Source organism: Lytechinus variegatus, chromosome 19, assembly GCF_018143015.1.
Source record: "Lytechinus variegatus isolate NC3 chromosome 19, Lvar_3.0, whole genome shotgun sequence".
Classification (NCBI taxonomy): Eukaryota; Metazoa; Echinodermata; class Echinoidea; order Temnopleuroida; family Toxopneustidae; genus Lytechinus; species Lytechinus variegatus.
The window spans coordinates 4,808,198-4,825,112 of record NC_054758.1 but is presented as its reverse complement, the minus strand read 5'-3'; the positions used below and the strand labels follow the sequence as shown (position 1 = coordinate 4,825,112).

General features: G+C 38.0%; 1 protein-coding gene and 1 long non-coding RNA gene across 2 annotated transcripts; one reads left to right on the top strand and one right to left on the bottom strand.

Moving 5' to 3' along the window:
- Window positions 1–634: 634 nt before the first annotated feature.
- Window positions 635–4,054, bottom strand: LOC121406093. Its single transcript, XR_005968752.1, has 2 exons — window positions 3,597–4,054; window positions 635–2,192 (listed from the first exon to the last, which is right to left on the bottom strand). It is a non-coding gene; the product is annotated as an uncharacterized LOC121406093 (long non-coding RNA).
- A 2,037-nt stretch (window positions 4,055–6,091) lies between these two features.
- On the top strand, window positions 6,092–13,099 carry LOC121406126. The gene is made up of 8 exons (XM_041597146.1): window positions 6,092–6,687; window positions 7,351–7,512; window positions 8,109–8,177; window positions 9,063–9,095; window positions 9,497–9,597; window positions 10,029–10,060; window positions 10,292–11,523; window positions 12,482–13,099. Exons 1-8 carry the CDS (start codon window positions 6,635–6,637, stop codon window positions 12,585–12,587), a joined length of 1,788 nt encoding a protein of 595 aa, XP_041453080.1. The 5' UTR covers window positions 6,092–6,634; the 3' UTR covers window positions 12,588–13,099.
- Window positions 13,100–16,915: the final 3,816 nt, after the last annotated feature.

The following is a 16,915-nucleotide window of genomic DNA, read 5'->3' as shown; positions in this document are numbered from 1 at the left end:
TGAGTATTAAATTATTTTTATGCCCTCGTTCTAATTATCACCTTTGATTGTTTACTTGTTTTCCGGCTATCGACGAAAATTTATTTTCAATTTGTATAATTGGTATAATCAGGGGCGGATCCATGCAGGATTTTTCAGAAAGGGGGGGGGGTCAACCAAAAATTAAGGGGATTTCATTTCGTCCACGAAAAATTTTGCCAAGGAAAAGAAACAAAAATCTTCACTTTCGAAGGGGAGGGGGACACTTTTGTTTTAACGGCATTTTTACTTTTTGAATTTTGATTGTTTTGAGAGAAACATTGAAATAACAAAAAAGAATAACTTTCGAAAAGCAAGTTGTTCCCAAGCCAAAAATCCTGGGGAGCGTATCATCAGATCTGACAACTTTCTTTGATTTTGATTGGTTTAGAAGCCAAGTTACCTTAGTAACTGTCGGATAAAACATTCGACTGGTACTTTTATGAAACGCTCTCCGGGTCTAGCCCCTGTTAACGAATTATTGAATAAATGGTGAAAAAAAAAATTGTCACCCTAACCCTCTTTCTCTCTCCCTCCCTCCTTCAACATTAAAACGAATACTACATGGTTTTCAGTAATGCATGAAAAATACATGATGAAAAATAACGTAAAAATAAACTGCGATCATCAGTTTATTGTTGAAAATACATGAAACAAATGGTTTAATAAAAAAAAACATTCACAGATATTTTTTACAAGAACCACAACTTTAAAAGAAGATTTGGCATATTAGCTTTTTATACATGATAGGTAACAGAAATTTGTACATTTTGATAATAATCACTTTACACTTTTTGTGATTATTATATATCAGCATCACCATTTCCATTACTATTCTAATCATTATTTTTTTATATACGAAATTATTGTTATTACTATCATTACTATTATCTTTATCACAATTTATCATCATCAAAAAAAAATTATAATCATCATCATTATTAACAATGCAGTTTGATAACATCATCTTTACCACACCATTCTTTTCGTTGTTTTTGCCTTATCCTTTTCATCATAAACATCATCATCGCCAATATTATAATCTCTTATGATTGTCCATTTTTTTACTTCATATCAAAATGAGAAGTCTTTATAGTTTGAATAGGGAGAATAGAAGAACAGTAGAGAAAAGTCACATACATTTTGTTCTGTGTTTGCCTAACATAGCATTATGATATTGCATCCACCTCCTACCAGGCTGATAATAGACTTCTCCGGACCATAATCAGAGTCCTGAACGAACTTATTATACCCAATTTTGCTCGTATACTAGTAATCAGCCAAAGAACAAACAAGACATGGCCGTACACAGCGGGGGGGGGTGGAGCAGAAATTTTGAAAATTTCAACAAAAAATCACCAAAAAGAGTGCACGAAATATTTCAATCTCACTTTTTCAAAATGCAAACGTGCCCCAATGAGAGCTTCGGTCCCTTCGCTTCCTCGCGTTGGAATTTCTTTTAAAAAAATAAGCATCTTGTCCCCCCCCAAAAAAAAGGAATTCCTGCGTATGGCCATGAGTGAAGATGGGTAATTTGATCAAAATATCTTCATAGAATTTTGAATGATATTGGCCTCCACCATCTTATGCCATAATACGCTGTTTCATCATAAAACAATGTACATTATATACACAACTTATAAGCGAAAATATTTCAAACGTTTTTGTTGGCAGTACCTAAACCACTGTTCATATTATTCTGTTCAATATGTTCATTATGTTCATTTTTAAGACGATTTATCTCATAGGCGGTGCAGAAACGTTCAGGTACCCAAATTTAGGGGGAATCCCCATCCTCATTTTTCGATGCTCCGTCGTCCTTGTGAAGAAATAGCCGCACGTCGGTTTGCCGTACGAAGAAAACGGCATCAGCGTACTGTGGACCATGCCACGCCCAACGCTCGGTAGATTAAGGCGTGGCTGCGAAGATGACGCGTACACTGCACTGCTCTGATTGGCGAAACCCGACGAGTTCAAGGTTGGAAGTTTGATGCTGTGTATTTGGGTGATCTGGGTACTCCCCTTTGACTGTTGCCATGGTGATTGGGTGGAGTCTTGGTTGCAAAGGCTGATGAGATGCATGATGTTGTATTTCTGGTCGCCATACGTGTTTTGGGCGTAGTCGATTTTCGGTCTGAGATCTAAAGTTGATAGTGGCATGTTTGCTATGAAGTCTGCAAAATGTAGAGGGAAACAAACGAAAATATAAATTATTATAACGTTAATTCTAAAAAATATATAACAATAAAAGCGCTTAATATTTTGTGTTTCTAAGCGCTTTACATTGTAATCATTATTGCCCCGGTCATCGGATTCTCCACTCCCTGGGGAGCACACAAGAGTTTCAAGAATCAATAGCTTTCCTTACTACATCATAGGCTTTAGCATCTTTTCGGGTACCATTTTAACACCTGTGTGGAGAGTGGCAAAGTCTGGATTGGCACCTTGCCAAATGATGCTAGACTACGATGGGATTCGAACTCATGATCCTCTGATTACAAGGCTTCCACATATTTTACTTATCAACTAGTATACAAAATTTGGGGGGGTGCTCGTATGGAATATCCGAGATCCGCGGTTGTTGTAAAATTTGGTGTGTAATCATGGAATTGCCTGTAAGGTGTCTTTTGTTTCATAACGACTAGTCTGTTAAAATCGAACTTTTTTAATCACCTATTCCTGATCACTGTCAGTTATTTTATTCGATTTTTGGTCTACTCTTCAAACTTTGGAAATCAGGGAGATACACCCCTCCTATCGCCGCCTATTTCACTGATATTCTTAACTCGAAAACATTTGCTTCTGCGGAAGGTCAAAGGTCAATTTCAATGTTAGCTTAACAACTTATAGGGCAAAGTATTCATCCGGATCAACCATATAAATTCTACATTTTAGACTTTTTCATCCTGTTTATTAGATTATGAGAGAATAGCACACTCATACACTGGTGCACAGATGGGGGGCATAGGGGGCCCCAAAAGTCAAAAGTTTCTCGTCACGAAAAAAGGGAAATTAGAAAGAAAATATAAAGAGAAATGGTAATTGTGATCCTAGCCTGATATGTAAAAAAAAATCTCCGGGAAAAATCAATTCCAAATTTGAGGTCCGACTTTTTTGCTCGCTTCCTTCGCTCACTCGAAATTGTGTAGAAATTTTGCCCCACATGCCGTGTTTGATCCCACAAAATTTTTCGAAATCATACTATTCACACATAATTCACGATATGGGACTGATAATAAAAATGATTGAAATGAATGATCATAATATGATGAAGAGTTGTTATTTTTGTCCAATTCCATACTAGCTTTTAGCTAGTTCACAAACTTTAATTAATAATTGTTGAAAGCTGGGGTAAATACAGAAGCTTTATATAAATTGTCATACTCCAATATCCATGGCGAGTCTATAATCGAGTATTTTTATTCGATTGAAATAAAACAGCGAAATTGTAAATGTTTGACATGTAATTAAAATGATTTGTTATCAGAAAGTTTGAATAATCAGTATAGAAATAGCTCTTCCCATAAGAGGTAGTCTTGCCATTCCCAGTTGATAAATTCCTGAAGGCCTATACATACCAGGCTTGTGGTCCTTCTCAAGTGGTATAAAAGAAGATTAAACTGATGAGTCCAACTCGAATGTATGATAAACAAAATCACATGTAGACCGAACAAGGCGTCTTGAAAATCATGAAGCCTTTCAACTACAATCCACAGCCCATACCAATGCACTTTATTCGATGACTTGACGATGGCAGTAGTAATATGAATTTAGTCCATGAATTTGTAGAAATGGTTGATTTATTACTCCTTGAAGTTATAGTTGTATACTTTAATGGAGATTTCGTGTTGTTGTGTGGGACTTTGCCGCTACACCACACAAATACTATTTTAATGCGATTGTTCTAGGTTTAGATAGTCAAAGAGTTGTAAATATACACCGCCACTTGGTAAAGTGAGGACTTTGGAATGGTATGTATTATTGATCGGTGTGCTAAGTACTCTGATTGTGCGATTTCACAAGTGGCGGCATACAGCTCGGAAAGCTTGGGTGGTTACTGGGCGACCATTGAGTTTGGATTAAGAGTGGTGTAATTCATATCTTAGTGCTGGTGTGTGTAAATACATGCGTAAGATAGATGTAGAGATAGGACAACCAGTCTGGTTGGTAGAGTTTCGTGATTGCGCCCCTGGTATATGTGGTCTCGGGCGCGGTCTGTGCACCTGTGGTTTAATGGATCGAAGGAGGAGCCAAGGTTATAGGTTCAAAACAACATGCAATCAGTGGTACAAAATGATTTGAAACAAACCACAATCTGTAGTTACTCTGATTCTCAATTTGCTAGCCTATCAACTTATGATGTCCGAGTATGATCTGTGGCCAATATGATCAGTCTTTCTATATCACTAGTATAGCGGATCCGGCCCGTACTCCCCTTGAGAGGCATACAAAAAATTTGTAATGTAAATATTTCGTTCAACGCAAATGTCCCCCTCCCCCTCGAAAGCGATGGCTTTTTTTTCTTTTTTTTTGGGGGGGGGCTTGTCTAAATTTCCTCGGGATATTCCCGAGAAAATTTTGTCCCCCGCCCCCCTTTTGGAAAATCCTGGGTCTGCCCTGGTTAATATAATCTTTAATCAGAAGGAACCAGCACGAGGGTGATTATGTGTCCAAACAATTTGGGACAGTATTTTACCCAATGCGTGAAGCATATTTTCCTGTAAGGTTAAAAAAATAAGATATTACTTTAGAATGGGCAAAATTGTCATCACACTGGATAAATAAAAATGCCCAAAAGAAATGCCCATTGTTGGTTTGACACATAATTACCCTCACGGAGCATTTTTACCCAATACTTTTAGACTTTAGCTTTAACCTATAAAGGTTACGTTACCACTTCCTTTCCCTCTCTATTATACCAGAGAGGGTCGTGGGTTCGAATCCAAGCAATGGCGGGTTTTCCTTCTGCAAGAAATTTATCAACATTGTGCCGCACTCAACCCAGATTAATGGGCACCCGGTATCAAACCTTGAATGCACTAAGCGCTGTTGATAGAGTGGTACGTAGCTCGAGCTAAAGTCAGCTCTTGTGTCATCTAGCAAAGATGCTGTACAAAATCCATCTATTATTAATAATCATTATTATTATCATCATCACTTTTTTCTCTTCTCAGTTCTTCCTCTTCTTCTTCTACTACTTCTTTTCTCTCTCTCTCTCTCTTCTTGTAAGGAGGGTAGTACCTTGTCCCTTTATCAACTTCGGCACCGTCCAAAAGTTGACAAATATTTATAGCACTTTATCTGTTTAGTTCATCATAACGAAGCCCTTTGAATCTTTAATCATCCATTACTCAAAACCGCATTGAATATAAACACAAGTGACAAAAGATTTGCGTTACTTGCATCTCACAATAAATGCTTAAAATGGACCTTTCACATTTTGATCCGATCAAGCCGATGGTGGTGGTGCTATTTTACGCAGTGCGACACGGCATTTGGTGACGAAATTATAATGCACCTGTGTGTTTCCATTTGGAACTTGCAGTGTCGCTTTTCGTGATTGGAAGAGCAAGTATTTGTCCTCATCGGTGCTGAAGCTATGGTCTTGTTTTAAGACATCAATGTTATTAACTACTTTTGATATTAGACTAGGAATTAAAAATGTAACCCGCATGCACACCCAATTGGACAGTGTGAACATGTCTTGGCGTATAAAATAACATCTGCTAGTTCGGAAACCCCACATCATGGGGGCTAATACTTTTCCCCTCTTTCTTTTCTTTTTATTACTTACACTTAAAAAAAATCGCAGATATGTTTTTTGAAAAAGAAAAAATCTTTAAATATCTCAGGTTCGTAAAAGGCTAGCTGCTGGTCGATTTTTCAGGGATGGCGTTACGTAAAAAGGAGCTGCCTTGCTGAAAAGATTTCATCGATTACGACGTATTTTCTGTCTTATTAGACAAAAGACAGACGTCAATATTTCTTGATCCCCTTTTTATAAACTCCAATACTTCTGCCATCTTTACCCCTCTTGATATCACTTAAAGTAGGCTTATGATATTCAGGACACTGAAGTGTTGCAGGTTCGTTGTTTCGACAAAAGAAATTTCGTCATTACCTTTCGCGTCGATTTCGAATGAAAGACGCAGGACATACTTATCAAATTGATTTTTTATTCAGCACATTTCAGCAGGTTTATTTCATTTTTAGCGCGGGACCTACCTCACATTAGTTGATCATCAGTGAGGTCAATACCAATATTCATCCGTTCAAATCCAGGACACACTGGATAAGTTGTGATTGATAGTAACAAAACTTTCTTCGTCAACAGTATTTCTTGATGTTCGGGTGTGAATCAGAGACTTCTTGTATTGTACCAGAACCATCTCCATATATCATGATTTTACTGCACGATCTTCCATCAATATGACTATTTTAGATGAGATAATGCCGTGAGGTTTGAAGCTTTTGGTCATGTTTGGCGCAAAACTGTGTATTCGAATCAGACACAAAAAGATGTAGATTGTGGAACTAGAAAAAGCAGATGATGACAGATATCTTATTAATTTGTTGGCGATCTTAACAGAGGATTTATTTTGTTTTTGCTGACATCATGGCGTCTATGACAATGCTGGATGCCGTTCAGGCAGTGCAAAGACGAAAATGGTAAATTTTTCAACTAATTTTTGTAACATGACTATTTATTAACAAAAAGGCGAAGTGACGCTCGTGGAATAATTGGCGGTGACAAGTTTGAACTTTCTGAGCTTTGCTTAGAGAGTGTTTTGAAGTAACCGACACGCCATATTCATACATTGAGAAAATTGTGTGATGTTAGTTGTGAAATGGTTTTGATGATGATGATGGTGGTGAGAGTGATGATGATGATGATGATGATGTTAATGATGATGGTGATGATGGTGATGATGATGATAATGATGATGATGATGATAATGATGATGAAGATGATGATGATGATAATGATGATGGTGATGATGGTGACGAAGATGATGATGATGGTGACGAAGATGATGATGATGATGAAGATGATGATGATGATGACGATGATGATGATGATGATGGCGAAGGTGAGGAGGAAGACACGGAGGAGGAGGTTGGTGACGACGAGAAGGGGAGGTAGATGGGATGGTATTGATAGAATAACTATTCGCCACAAAAATACGATGTTTCACTTCCTACGTTCCGGATTATCACACTGAAAAACATGATAACTCGTTAAGATAAAGATATTTTTCTCTTTTTTTCATTTATTTTTATTGACATCTCCATCTACTTTTCTTCTAATGATCATATTAACCATGCATCCAGGGAGTACCAGCAAGCAGTGCCTCCACTCGGCGGGAAGTACTGGGGAGAGAAGCTCACAGAGTATGGTGGTATTGGAGGCTACCCCTTCCATGGACAACAACGAGTTCGTGATCTCTTCGTCAGCCGAAGCCATAGGCATTTTGGCAGTGGCGTCACTAAGGCGTAAGTTGTTCTATATACTAATCTTTTTCCCGCAATTTCTTCATATGATTCATACAATGTAAAAAATATTGGGTAAAATTTCAACCAGCACGAGAGTATTATGTGTCCAACCAATTTTGGGCAGTAGTTCACCCAGTGCGGGAAGCATATTGTCCAGTAAGGTTAAAAAATAAGCATCAATTACTTTAGAATGGGCAAAATTTTCATCATACTGGATAAATAAATTGCCCCAAAAAATATGTTGGTTGGACACATAATTACCCTCATGGAGCATTTTTACCCAATATTTCTTTAAGTGTATATATGCTTACTTTCTGTTTCTACTTTGGTTTCCCTTTTTTCCTTCTCTGACATCATTGTAAGTTTCTTTAAATATTAACATGGCCATGATGGTACATTGGCCTTATAATTATCATCCCACATCCCAAACATTCACACATACATACCCACCCACCCACACACACACACCCTCAGAAAAAAAATGTTTCTCTTGGACATTTGGGACTTGCGGTAGATTGTTTTAGTTGCGGCTACAACAGGCCTTATATCAAGTATTGTTCGATTAATCGTAACTTATTCTGTTATTTTTTTTTCAGTGCGACGTATGATCAACCTTATAGAGTGACCGACCTGAGTAAAAGCGGATGCCGTATTAATGATGAGAGGTAATAGTTATTCCAATTCAACGATATATTCGTTTGGTAAAGAATCGTAGCGCGAGCATCCATTTTGAAATAATCTACCTATCTTAATATATACCATTATGATCAGAGGGACATAAGTTTTCATAAAATTTATGTTAAAAAAATTAACGGTTTTTATGCTACAAAGACAAGTATCTGGTCATTTTGACGAAAATAATCTGTCCATTGTGACACGAATATTGATTTTTTATCAAAATTCTATTACGTGGCCCGCTTATCAAGTATCTCTTCATATTTGAAAAAATGATATTTCGCACACAGTTGAATTTATAGGCCTACTATGAGGAGAGGTTGAACAACTCGGCTGTTGATAACTAAAATATGACGGACGCTGCTTTTTCAGACCATGGATTTACCTGCATAGGCGGCGGAAGCGGGGAGGGGACGTGTCCCCCCCAAAAAAATTGAAGTGGGGGGGACGGTCCCACGCCCCCTAAATTTTTTGCTGATGATCTTTTTTTTTGCTTGTCAATATTTTTTTTGTTTTTGCCTGTGCTCCCCCTCAAATTTTGGGTAGATAAGCTTTTTTTTTGGCTTGTCAAAAAATTTTGGTGGTCCCCCCTAAAATTTTTGGCTTCCGCCGCCAATGCTTACATGGTCGGACAAGCCCGAAATAAATGAATATACTCCATTGTCACTACCATTTTGATCAAGTTGGCTGCCTATATATCGACTGGGTGTCTAACGATTTTACGCTAATGGTCTTAATGTTATATAGTCGTTATTATCAGAGGGGTTTGGTATAATGAAGAACATTAAACATTTATGGCAAAACATACTTGATTTATTAAGTTTACATCATTGTATCTCGTTCTCCAAACAATGATTCTTTTTTTACGTTTACAGGTTGTCAGCTCCCATGAAAACGAAACTAAACAAGTAAGTAGTCCTCTCTTTTTTATTTCAAAATCAAAGCCATTCAGCTCAAAGACTATTAATCAATGTTCATCATCCGAAATGTGGTCTATATATTCATCGTAATGTCAGACATTGTCAGAACAACATTAGTAAGATGGATTTGAGTGAGTGATCTAAAATTATAATGTTGCTGCACGAACTGTATTAAATCATGAAGATGTCGTTTTGCAAAGGAAATCGAAATGTACTGGCGCGTGATTATTAAAGGGTGATAAAAATCAATGTTGCGGACAGAAATTGTTGATTACTTGATAATGCAATATCTACAAATATTATTTCTCACTGTTGAACGAAAAGACATTTATGCATTCAATTGTAACCACTTCCTAACTTTGGTCTTTTTGTTTCAATTTTTGTTCTAGCTTCCCCCTTCAGCGCGCACAATGGCCTGGGAACCATCCTTATTATTCACATAAATCTATTTTTGAAGTTTTTCCGGAAGTGAAGCCAAACGCCGATCAAGGTAGGTATCATTTTTTCACACATCACTATTATCCCATCGTGCAATGGAAGTCAATCTCCATCGACACGTGAAAAGATGGCGCTCTTACGAACTTTTTAGAAGCTTTATATCATTGTCATTTCCATCATCATCAACAAGATCATTATCTCTTTATTCATAAGATTACAAAGTTTGATTCAATATGTTCATTATGATATCGCAATGATAATCGAGTACTAGGTATGATGCCTTTAATGTAATGTTAATACCGTTTTTATCATCATCAAATCATCAGCAATGGCAAAATAGTCATATTCAGGGACCGAATCATTTCATCTTCTCTGCCTCCTTTGTGGTATTTGATCATAGGTTAGCACTGTATCTGTGGTCGTGTTGATAGTTTTCAATAATAATTAGAATTACATTCTTGAATTTTGTCTTTGCCTGTACAGATTCTACGTCCGATGGCCGATCTTCTTATTCGGTAAATATAAGACAATACTCTAACTCCTTTTCTTTCATTTTATTAATTCCCCCATTGATTACCTTCCAGCATATATTCTTGAAAGAACTGTTTTCTCAAATAAGATAAGTGATAATTACACAATGTTCAAATGTTCTAAAAAAAAAAATAGTCTATGTTCTTCATAGCATTATACTTATAAAAAAACGATCGAATCAAAAAATCATTAATATTTATGATCTTGCCTCACAGACAAATACTACTAATTCATATGATGATGCACTCCGACGTTTACATCACAAGCTGTACCATACTTCGCTCTACCAACAAACCTACAAAGACCATTTTCAGGATACGTCAGGGTCTCGTCAACACCCTTATGGCACAACTGCTCCTCTTGACTCAAGGTTGGAGAGTTTGAGAGCGGGAGAAGCTGGAGGAATGGTGGGGAGGACAGAAGGAGGGGGATTGAAAGGTGGCAACCGGGAAGATGTGGGGAAGGAGAGTACAGATGAGGAGGAGAAGAACGAAGATGAAGATGACGAAGAGGGGGATGAAGCGGACAAGGGCCAGGATGAAAAGGAGGGAGATGAAGATGAGGATATTTCCTCTCAAGGTGGATCATCAGAGCTAAGAGGCATCCTCGTTTCAGACGCTGGTAGGTCGGCCGCTCGACCAAAGTCATCCAAATCTCAATCAACCAAACGCAGTGTCAGCTTCAATGAGACACCGCAGGTTCAGATCCTTGATAGTCGAGCTTCCGCAAGAGATGATGACGTTTCGGAGCTCAGTTGTAGCGGTGCGGGGACTGTTGTTGCTTCTCCAGCGCTGCAAGGTACAGGTCCATGCTGGCCACCCAGTACCTCTTTAGTCATCGAGAACATCCGAGGTTCACAGCTCCTAGAAAGGAGGGACATCACCAACCCTCCTGCAGGAGTGTCTGCAGGATCAGCGACAAGGGGTCGTACTAGTGATCCACTGAAGAAGATGTTGTCCTCTTCCAAGATTGGAGAACACATTGCGTACATTCCTCGACCGCCTCTTGGTCCAAAGCCGTCAACGCTTCCGACGGTTCCTTTACCCTCATCACTGAAGTCCGGTTCATCCGCCATAGCCAGTCTTAAATCAGATAGATTGGACAAATACCCTGCAGGAGACACTTTTCCCCTGACAATGGGAGGCGAAGGCATCGCACCGCAGCTTCTCGCCAGGCAGCAGAACCAGCCTTTCGTGATACCGCCGAGCTACCGAATGCAGCCGATGAAGCCTTCGGGTGTGCTCGGCTCACTGCCAGGCCTTCGGCCGTACTCGGACCCTGTTCGGAAGCTGCATGATGAGATTGCCAAGCGGATTATGATCAGGAAAGGATACCAAGCTGCACCGCTTGTTCTGCCACCAGCTCCTCTGTCGGAATGCCTGACACCATCAGGAAGCAAGACACCCCATCGGCTTGGCCTCAGATACAAGTCTGAAGCCCATAAGAGGTAAGAGAGTTTATATATATATATATATATATATATATATATATATATATATATATATATATATATATATATATATATAAATACGATGAAATAACGAAGTATGTCCCCCGTCACGGAAAGTAAATGATAATCAAACTAAATGAAGAATAGTCAAAGAATGCTCAAATATTTCACTTTAACTAGTTTCGTCTTTAATTCTTCAAAAAGTGAAATATTGATTAACAACAAATTAAATAAATTGAATTTGTTGTTAATCAATATTTCACTTTCTGAAGAATTAAAGACGAAAATAGTTAAAGTGAAATAGTTGAGCATTCTTTGACTATTCTTCATTTAGTTTGATTATTATATATAAATATATATATAATTACTTGTCCTAGGGGGCGGATGTCCCAGAGGGTGGATATCCGGGGGTTGATGTCCAGGTGGTAGATGTCCGGATACCGTAATTTTGCAGAAATAACTTCACCAACGTCATCTGACATAAAACCTAACAGATATTAAATAAGTTTTTGTTTATACTCATGTGCTGTAAGACTACGAAAGCAGACCTGGTGGTGGTGGTGGTGATGATCACGATGATGGTAGTGGTGGTGGTGTTGGTGATGATGATGGTTGTGGGGTAGTCGTGAGTGGTTGACGATGGTGCTGTCCGTGGTGGTGAGGAGGAGGGGAATGGAAGGATATTGATGGCGGCAGTGGTAGTGGGGGTGTGGTCATTACGGCCACAGTGGGGGCTAAAATGGCGATGATAATGATGATGTGATGGCAGTTCTGCTGCTGCTGCTGCTGCTGATGATGATGATGTAAATGATGATAGTGGTCTCTACTAGGGGTAAATGAAGAGGGGGTAAGCATAATAAATATTAGCATTTTCATAATGACGATGATGACGATGGTAATAATCCTGATATCATTATGATGATATCTCTTTTTGTTTCATTATTCATTTTTGAAGGTACCATACCATGTACCCAGAAGAGATACCAGACCTCAGGAGCACAAGGCATTCTGGGAGAAAATGCTTCTTCGACGGTGACCATTCGTCTGTCTTCCGCGGATGATGACGTATCTGTGACGTCATTCGGTTGTAATTTATGTAATATAGTATTCAGTTTCAAGCTCGTGTATATAATAAACTACTAAACGCAGAATGCAACTGCATACGAAAATTATACAGGAAAATAATCTTTCTCAGTGGAGGGGGGGGGGGCTGGTTCCACATGTCTATCGCAAAAAAAATGAGTCTTCTGCTAATTCGCCATTTGATTAATATTTAATTAGATAATGAAGCACTCACCAAGTCGTTTAAAAACTTATTCATGAATTGTTTTTACGTTAATGACAATTTGCGATACCATTTCCATAACATGATGCAGAACAAATTTTCACTTTTTTGTGGGGGGGGGGGGCGGCTCCGAGAATTTATTTCATAAATAAACTGGGAGAGTGAGAAGGTGACTGTAATACTCCACATGCAATCTTGGGACTAAAATATTTGTTCATTCCGCTGGCTTAATATGTTATGTTTACTGTGTAAAAAGTGTAAATAAAGATGTATTTTACACAAAAATCAAGTCTTTCTTGCATTGTCTAAATCTGTCTTCTGGTGTTTTATCTCTCGATTATTGATTTCCTCTTTATCTCTAGTTTCGGGCGTCCAAAAATTGAAATTTAAGTTTGTCTTTCGCAAACCATTTCTTTTATTTCATATATACTTTTATCTAAACTCATCTTGAGTTCAGAATGAGTTTCTCTCCTAAAAGGGGTGAAATAGTTCAAATTCATAAAGGAGAATGTGAGATTTATGACACGAGGCCGTCACGGTGAGGATTTTTCAAGGGGTTGGTGGGGGCTGCAAGAATAGGGGTATTTATTTTTTTTTTCTGCCGAGAGAGCGAATAGATGGGGGCTGAGCTGGTCAAAGGAAGGCATATTCTTCATTAGTTCTTTTCATTCAAATTGTTGGATATAACCCTTTGGTTCGTTAAACCCTTTAAAACATACAATAAAAACGTAAGGTTTGGAATTTCTACATGGCTATAACTGCCACTCAACCCTGGTGCGTTTTGCATGAGAGTGATAGTTTGCAATGGTATGATCAAGGAGCTTCCAACACAGCTCCTTGGTAGAATTAAAGAAAATAATAATGAAGTTAGATATAGTTGAATTTCGTGCTCTTTGATCTGGCACTGAACAACAAATCATAAATCATTATACAGCTGTTATAAGCATGTTAGCGTTATCATATTTGATGAGTGTATTGTTTTCGTGTTTGTTTGAATAAATTCATTCAATGAAAAAAAGTAATGGAGATGTCATATCAATGACTTGTAATTCACTTTTGAAAAGTGACTTATCTCCATGTCGTTATCATGGAATGCACATGCAAGTGAACAATAGACTGTATATATGCATGAACCTTCTAGCTACGAGATCCATGAGATAATCGCCTACGGTTGGTGTTTGGATACAGTTTGCATGAATAGGATGCTGCTATGTCAGGGAATCCTCAGAGAGTTTCAGGTCAATTAATGTTAAAGTTTACTTCAAGTGAAAAGAGGGTAAACTGCCGATTCGTCTATTGCCAACTCGTTCACTCATCAAATGGTCTTAGTAACTTCATTTAGTTTAACAACCATTTGGTCCAATCATCGCTTCGTCTAATCATTTGTTGGTCAATAGCTATGACCATTTCGTCTCATCAATTTTGGTCTAATATTCATTTGATTTTCTTTTTTTTCGTCCAATTAATACTCAATTAGACTAAATGGCTATTGGACCATTGGTTATTAGATGAAATGGTGAGTGGACGAACTTACTATTAGACCATATGGATAGTGGACGAGCTGATGGTAGACCAAATGATAATAAACGAGTTGGTAATTGGACGAATTGGCATTAGACCAATATTGATAATAAAGAGGATTTCAACCCAATCTCAATACATTATAATAATGATGATTTTTACATTATCCCTGAGGAATTAAACTAAATTCAACACCAAAGACACAAATGAACCATTAAACATGTAAAAGATATATTTCGTGTTTCATACTTATTATAGAATATACAAAAAAATCTGATAGTGTTTCGTCATCGGCTCTCATATTTCCATTTCATCGGCGATCTGCCTAGTCGTTTTTGTGCAAATAATATAATTTTTAAATACCACACCTTTTTCATTCACATCTGAATTTAGTGAAATGTTTGGTATTATGTTGCTGTTTTTTCCTCAGTTATATTCAAATAGATTTACTTTACCCATTCGCCAATCGTTTAATAAAAGCCTATTGTTTTTTTTTACAGAAAATGACGGTGTGAGGAGTCTTATTTTCTGTCATTTCGTAAAAAGGTTCATTTTTTATATTTGAGAAAAAAGTCCACACAAGCTTTTCAAAGGGAGTATGCACCCGTGTGCACTTCATTGAAGTACTTGCTATTTGAATGCCTCCTAACATAATTTTTTTTTTACACGGAAAATTGTCATAATTTCCCAGAAGAACAGCCGCTAGGCTGAAGAGGGCTATCCAGCCCATGTGTTGGAAAATGAATAAAAAAAAAAAAAAATAAAAAGAATTCTGACAAGAAAAAATGATGGGCTTATCAATACAACTCCTTTTAATTAACAAGTTATTATTATCATCCCGGTCATCGGATTCAATCCAATCACATCTTCCACTCCAAGGGGAACATTCCAGTCAGTCACTGCTGTGGCGATGGCGCTAACAGTCCGGACTTTTCGCACTTACTACGGAGGCACTTTCTACAACGCACCAAATCCTTTAAAAATGCAAGTCAAAAACAATGGAGAGCTGAGAGGCTTTGTCGATAGTTGGTGGACCGGTACAGTATTGGAAACTTTTGACTCTGGACAACCACACATTTGCCATTGTTATTCCGATGAAAACCTTCGGATGATCTGCCAACTTTCGACAAAAACTTCTCAGCTCTCCATTCTTCTTCTTATTATTATTTTATTCGGCTCTTTCAGAAATAAAAAACAAAGTAGCATTTACAATGCAAGAATAAGAAATGAAAAAAAAAACCAAATATTTTTTTCAGACCCTTACCCAACCAGGTGGCCTGGGTAGGGAATGGGTCAATTAATGGCCAACTTAATGTGTGTCTTATCATCATCATTATCATTGTGATTTTAATTGCATTTTCAAAGGAATCGATGCTGCGTTGTAGAGAGTGTCTCCGTTTAGTAAATGCGCAAACTCTCTAATACTGGACAGGTTACATTGACTTTCACATCATATTAGACCAAGTAATGGTTAGACCAAATAGTGGTTAGACCAAATGGTAATTGACCAAGTGGATATACACCTCTTTGACAAGTTTTTTATATTTTTCATTTAGTTAATTTTCTTACCAACCATCATTATGAATGTTAGAAATATCTCGTGCGTTTTTTTTCTGTTTGTGTGTGTATTTTGATTGTTTTTCTCTTATTTTATAGGGAATCTTTCTCTTTTCACAAAGTGAGAAGCCCCAATAATGCTCCTAATCGTGAAAGGAACAATGTTTAGCTTTTTTTTAAGTCAACTAAAAAAAACACACTCTCCCCTTATTTCTATTTCTCGCGTGGCATACACACACCTGCAGAGGCGTACCCTTTGGGCGTCCCCCCCCCCACACACATCCCCGAGACCCCGACACACGACCATTATTAATTTACTGGGCGCCACACTGCCATGATCATAATTATGAAGCTATAAATAGCTAGTCTGCTATGCAGACTCTGAATGGCTCGTGAGTTGGGATCTGCTACTGGTTTGCGAAGCAAACCAGCCTGAAAGGGGAGCGTAGCGAGCCATTTCTGCAGCCTCAGTAGACCTAGTCTGCTATGCAGACTCGTTGAATCAGCTAAGGTACACACACTGCAGATGTGGGTCTACATTTGTAGACTAATAAATAGCTGCATGATTATATCAAGGATATATCACCTCTTCTCGTTGATCATATCGCTGTCGCTATAATTATGGTAATTCAGACTTAACCATTTTGCCATTTTATGTGCGTTATTGCAAGGAGATCTAAACAGTTATTACATCAAACGATAATTCACGAGCAGGCTATAGGTAGGCCTGTACTCACTTCTTTCATCATTCCTGATCCTCTCAAGGTACCGATGTCATCTTCTCTGTAAGGAGCTTTCAAACTTTGAATGCCTATTATCGAGATAGCAGGAAGGTAAAGTTCTTGATATGGTAATATTAATGATAACTCTTATTTACCGAGGGTACCCATGAACTTCAGCCGTAAGCTGTTCTTCCAGCGGGCCTTGCATATTACCCTTCTCCAATCTAAATGCTGAGCGCCTCGCAAGAAGGCAGTAAGTCACAGTTTTTTCTGACTCGGCCGGAGATCGAATATCTTTCGTTCA

Bases quoted from the DNA above. Each gene is read 5' to 3' on its own strand.
- LOC121406126 (XM_041597146.1), top strand. From the start codon at position 6,635: ATGGCGTCTATGACAATGCTGGATGCCGTTCAGGCAGTGCAAAGACGA. The intron at 6,688-7,350 runs GTAAATTTTTCA...CCATGCATCCAG, and splicing joins GCAGTGCAAAGACGAAAATG to GGAGTACCAGCAAGCAGTGC. The intron at 7,513-8,108 runs GTAAGTTGTTCT...TTTTTTTTTCAG, and splicing joins GGCAGTGGCGTCACTAAGGC to TGCGACGTATGATCAACCTT.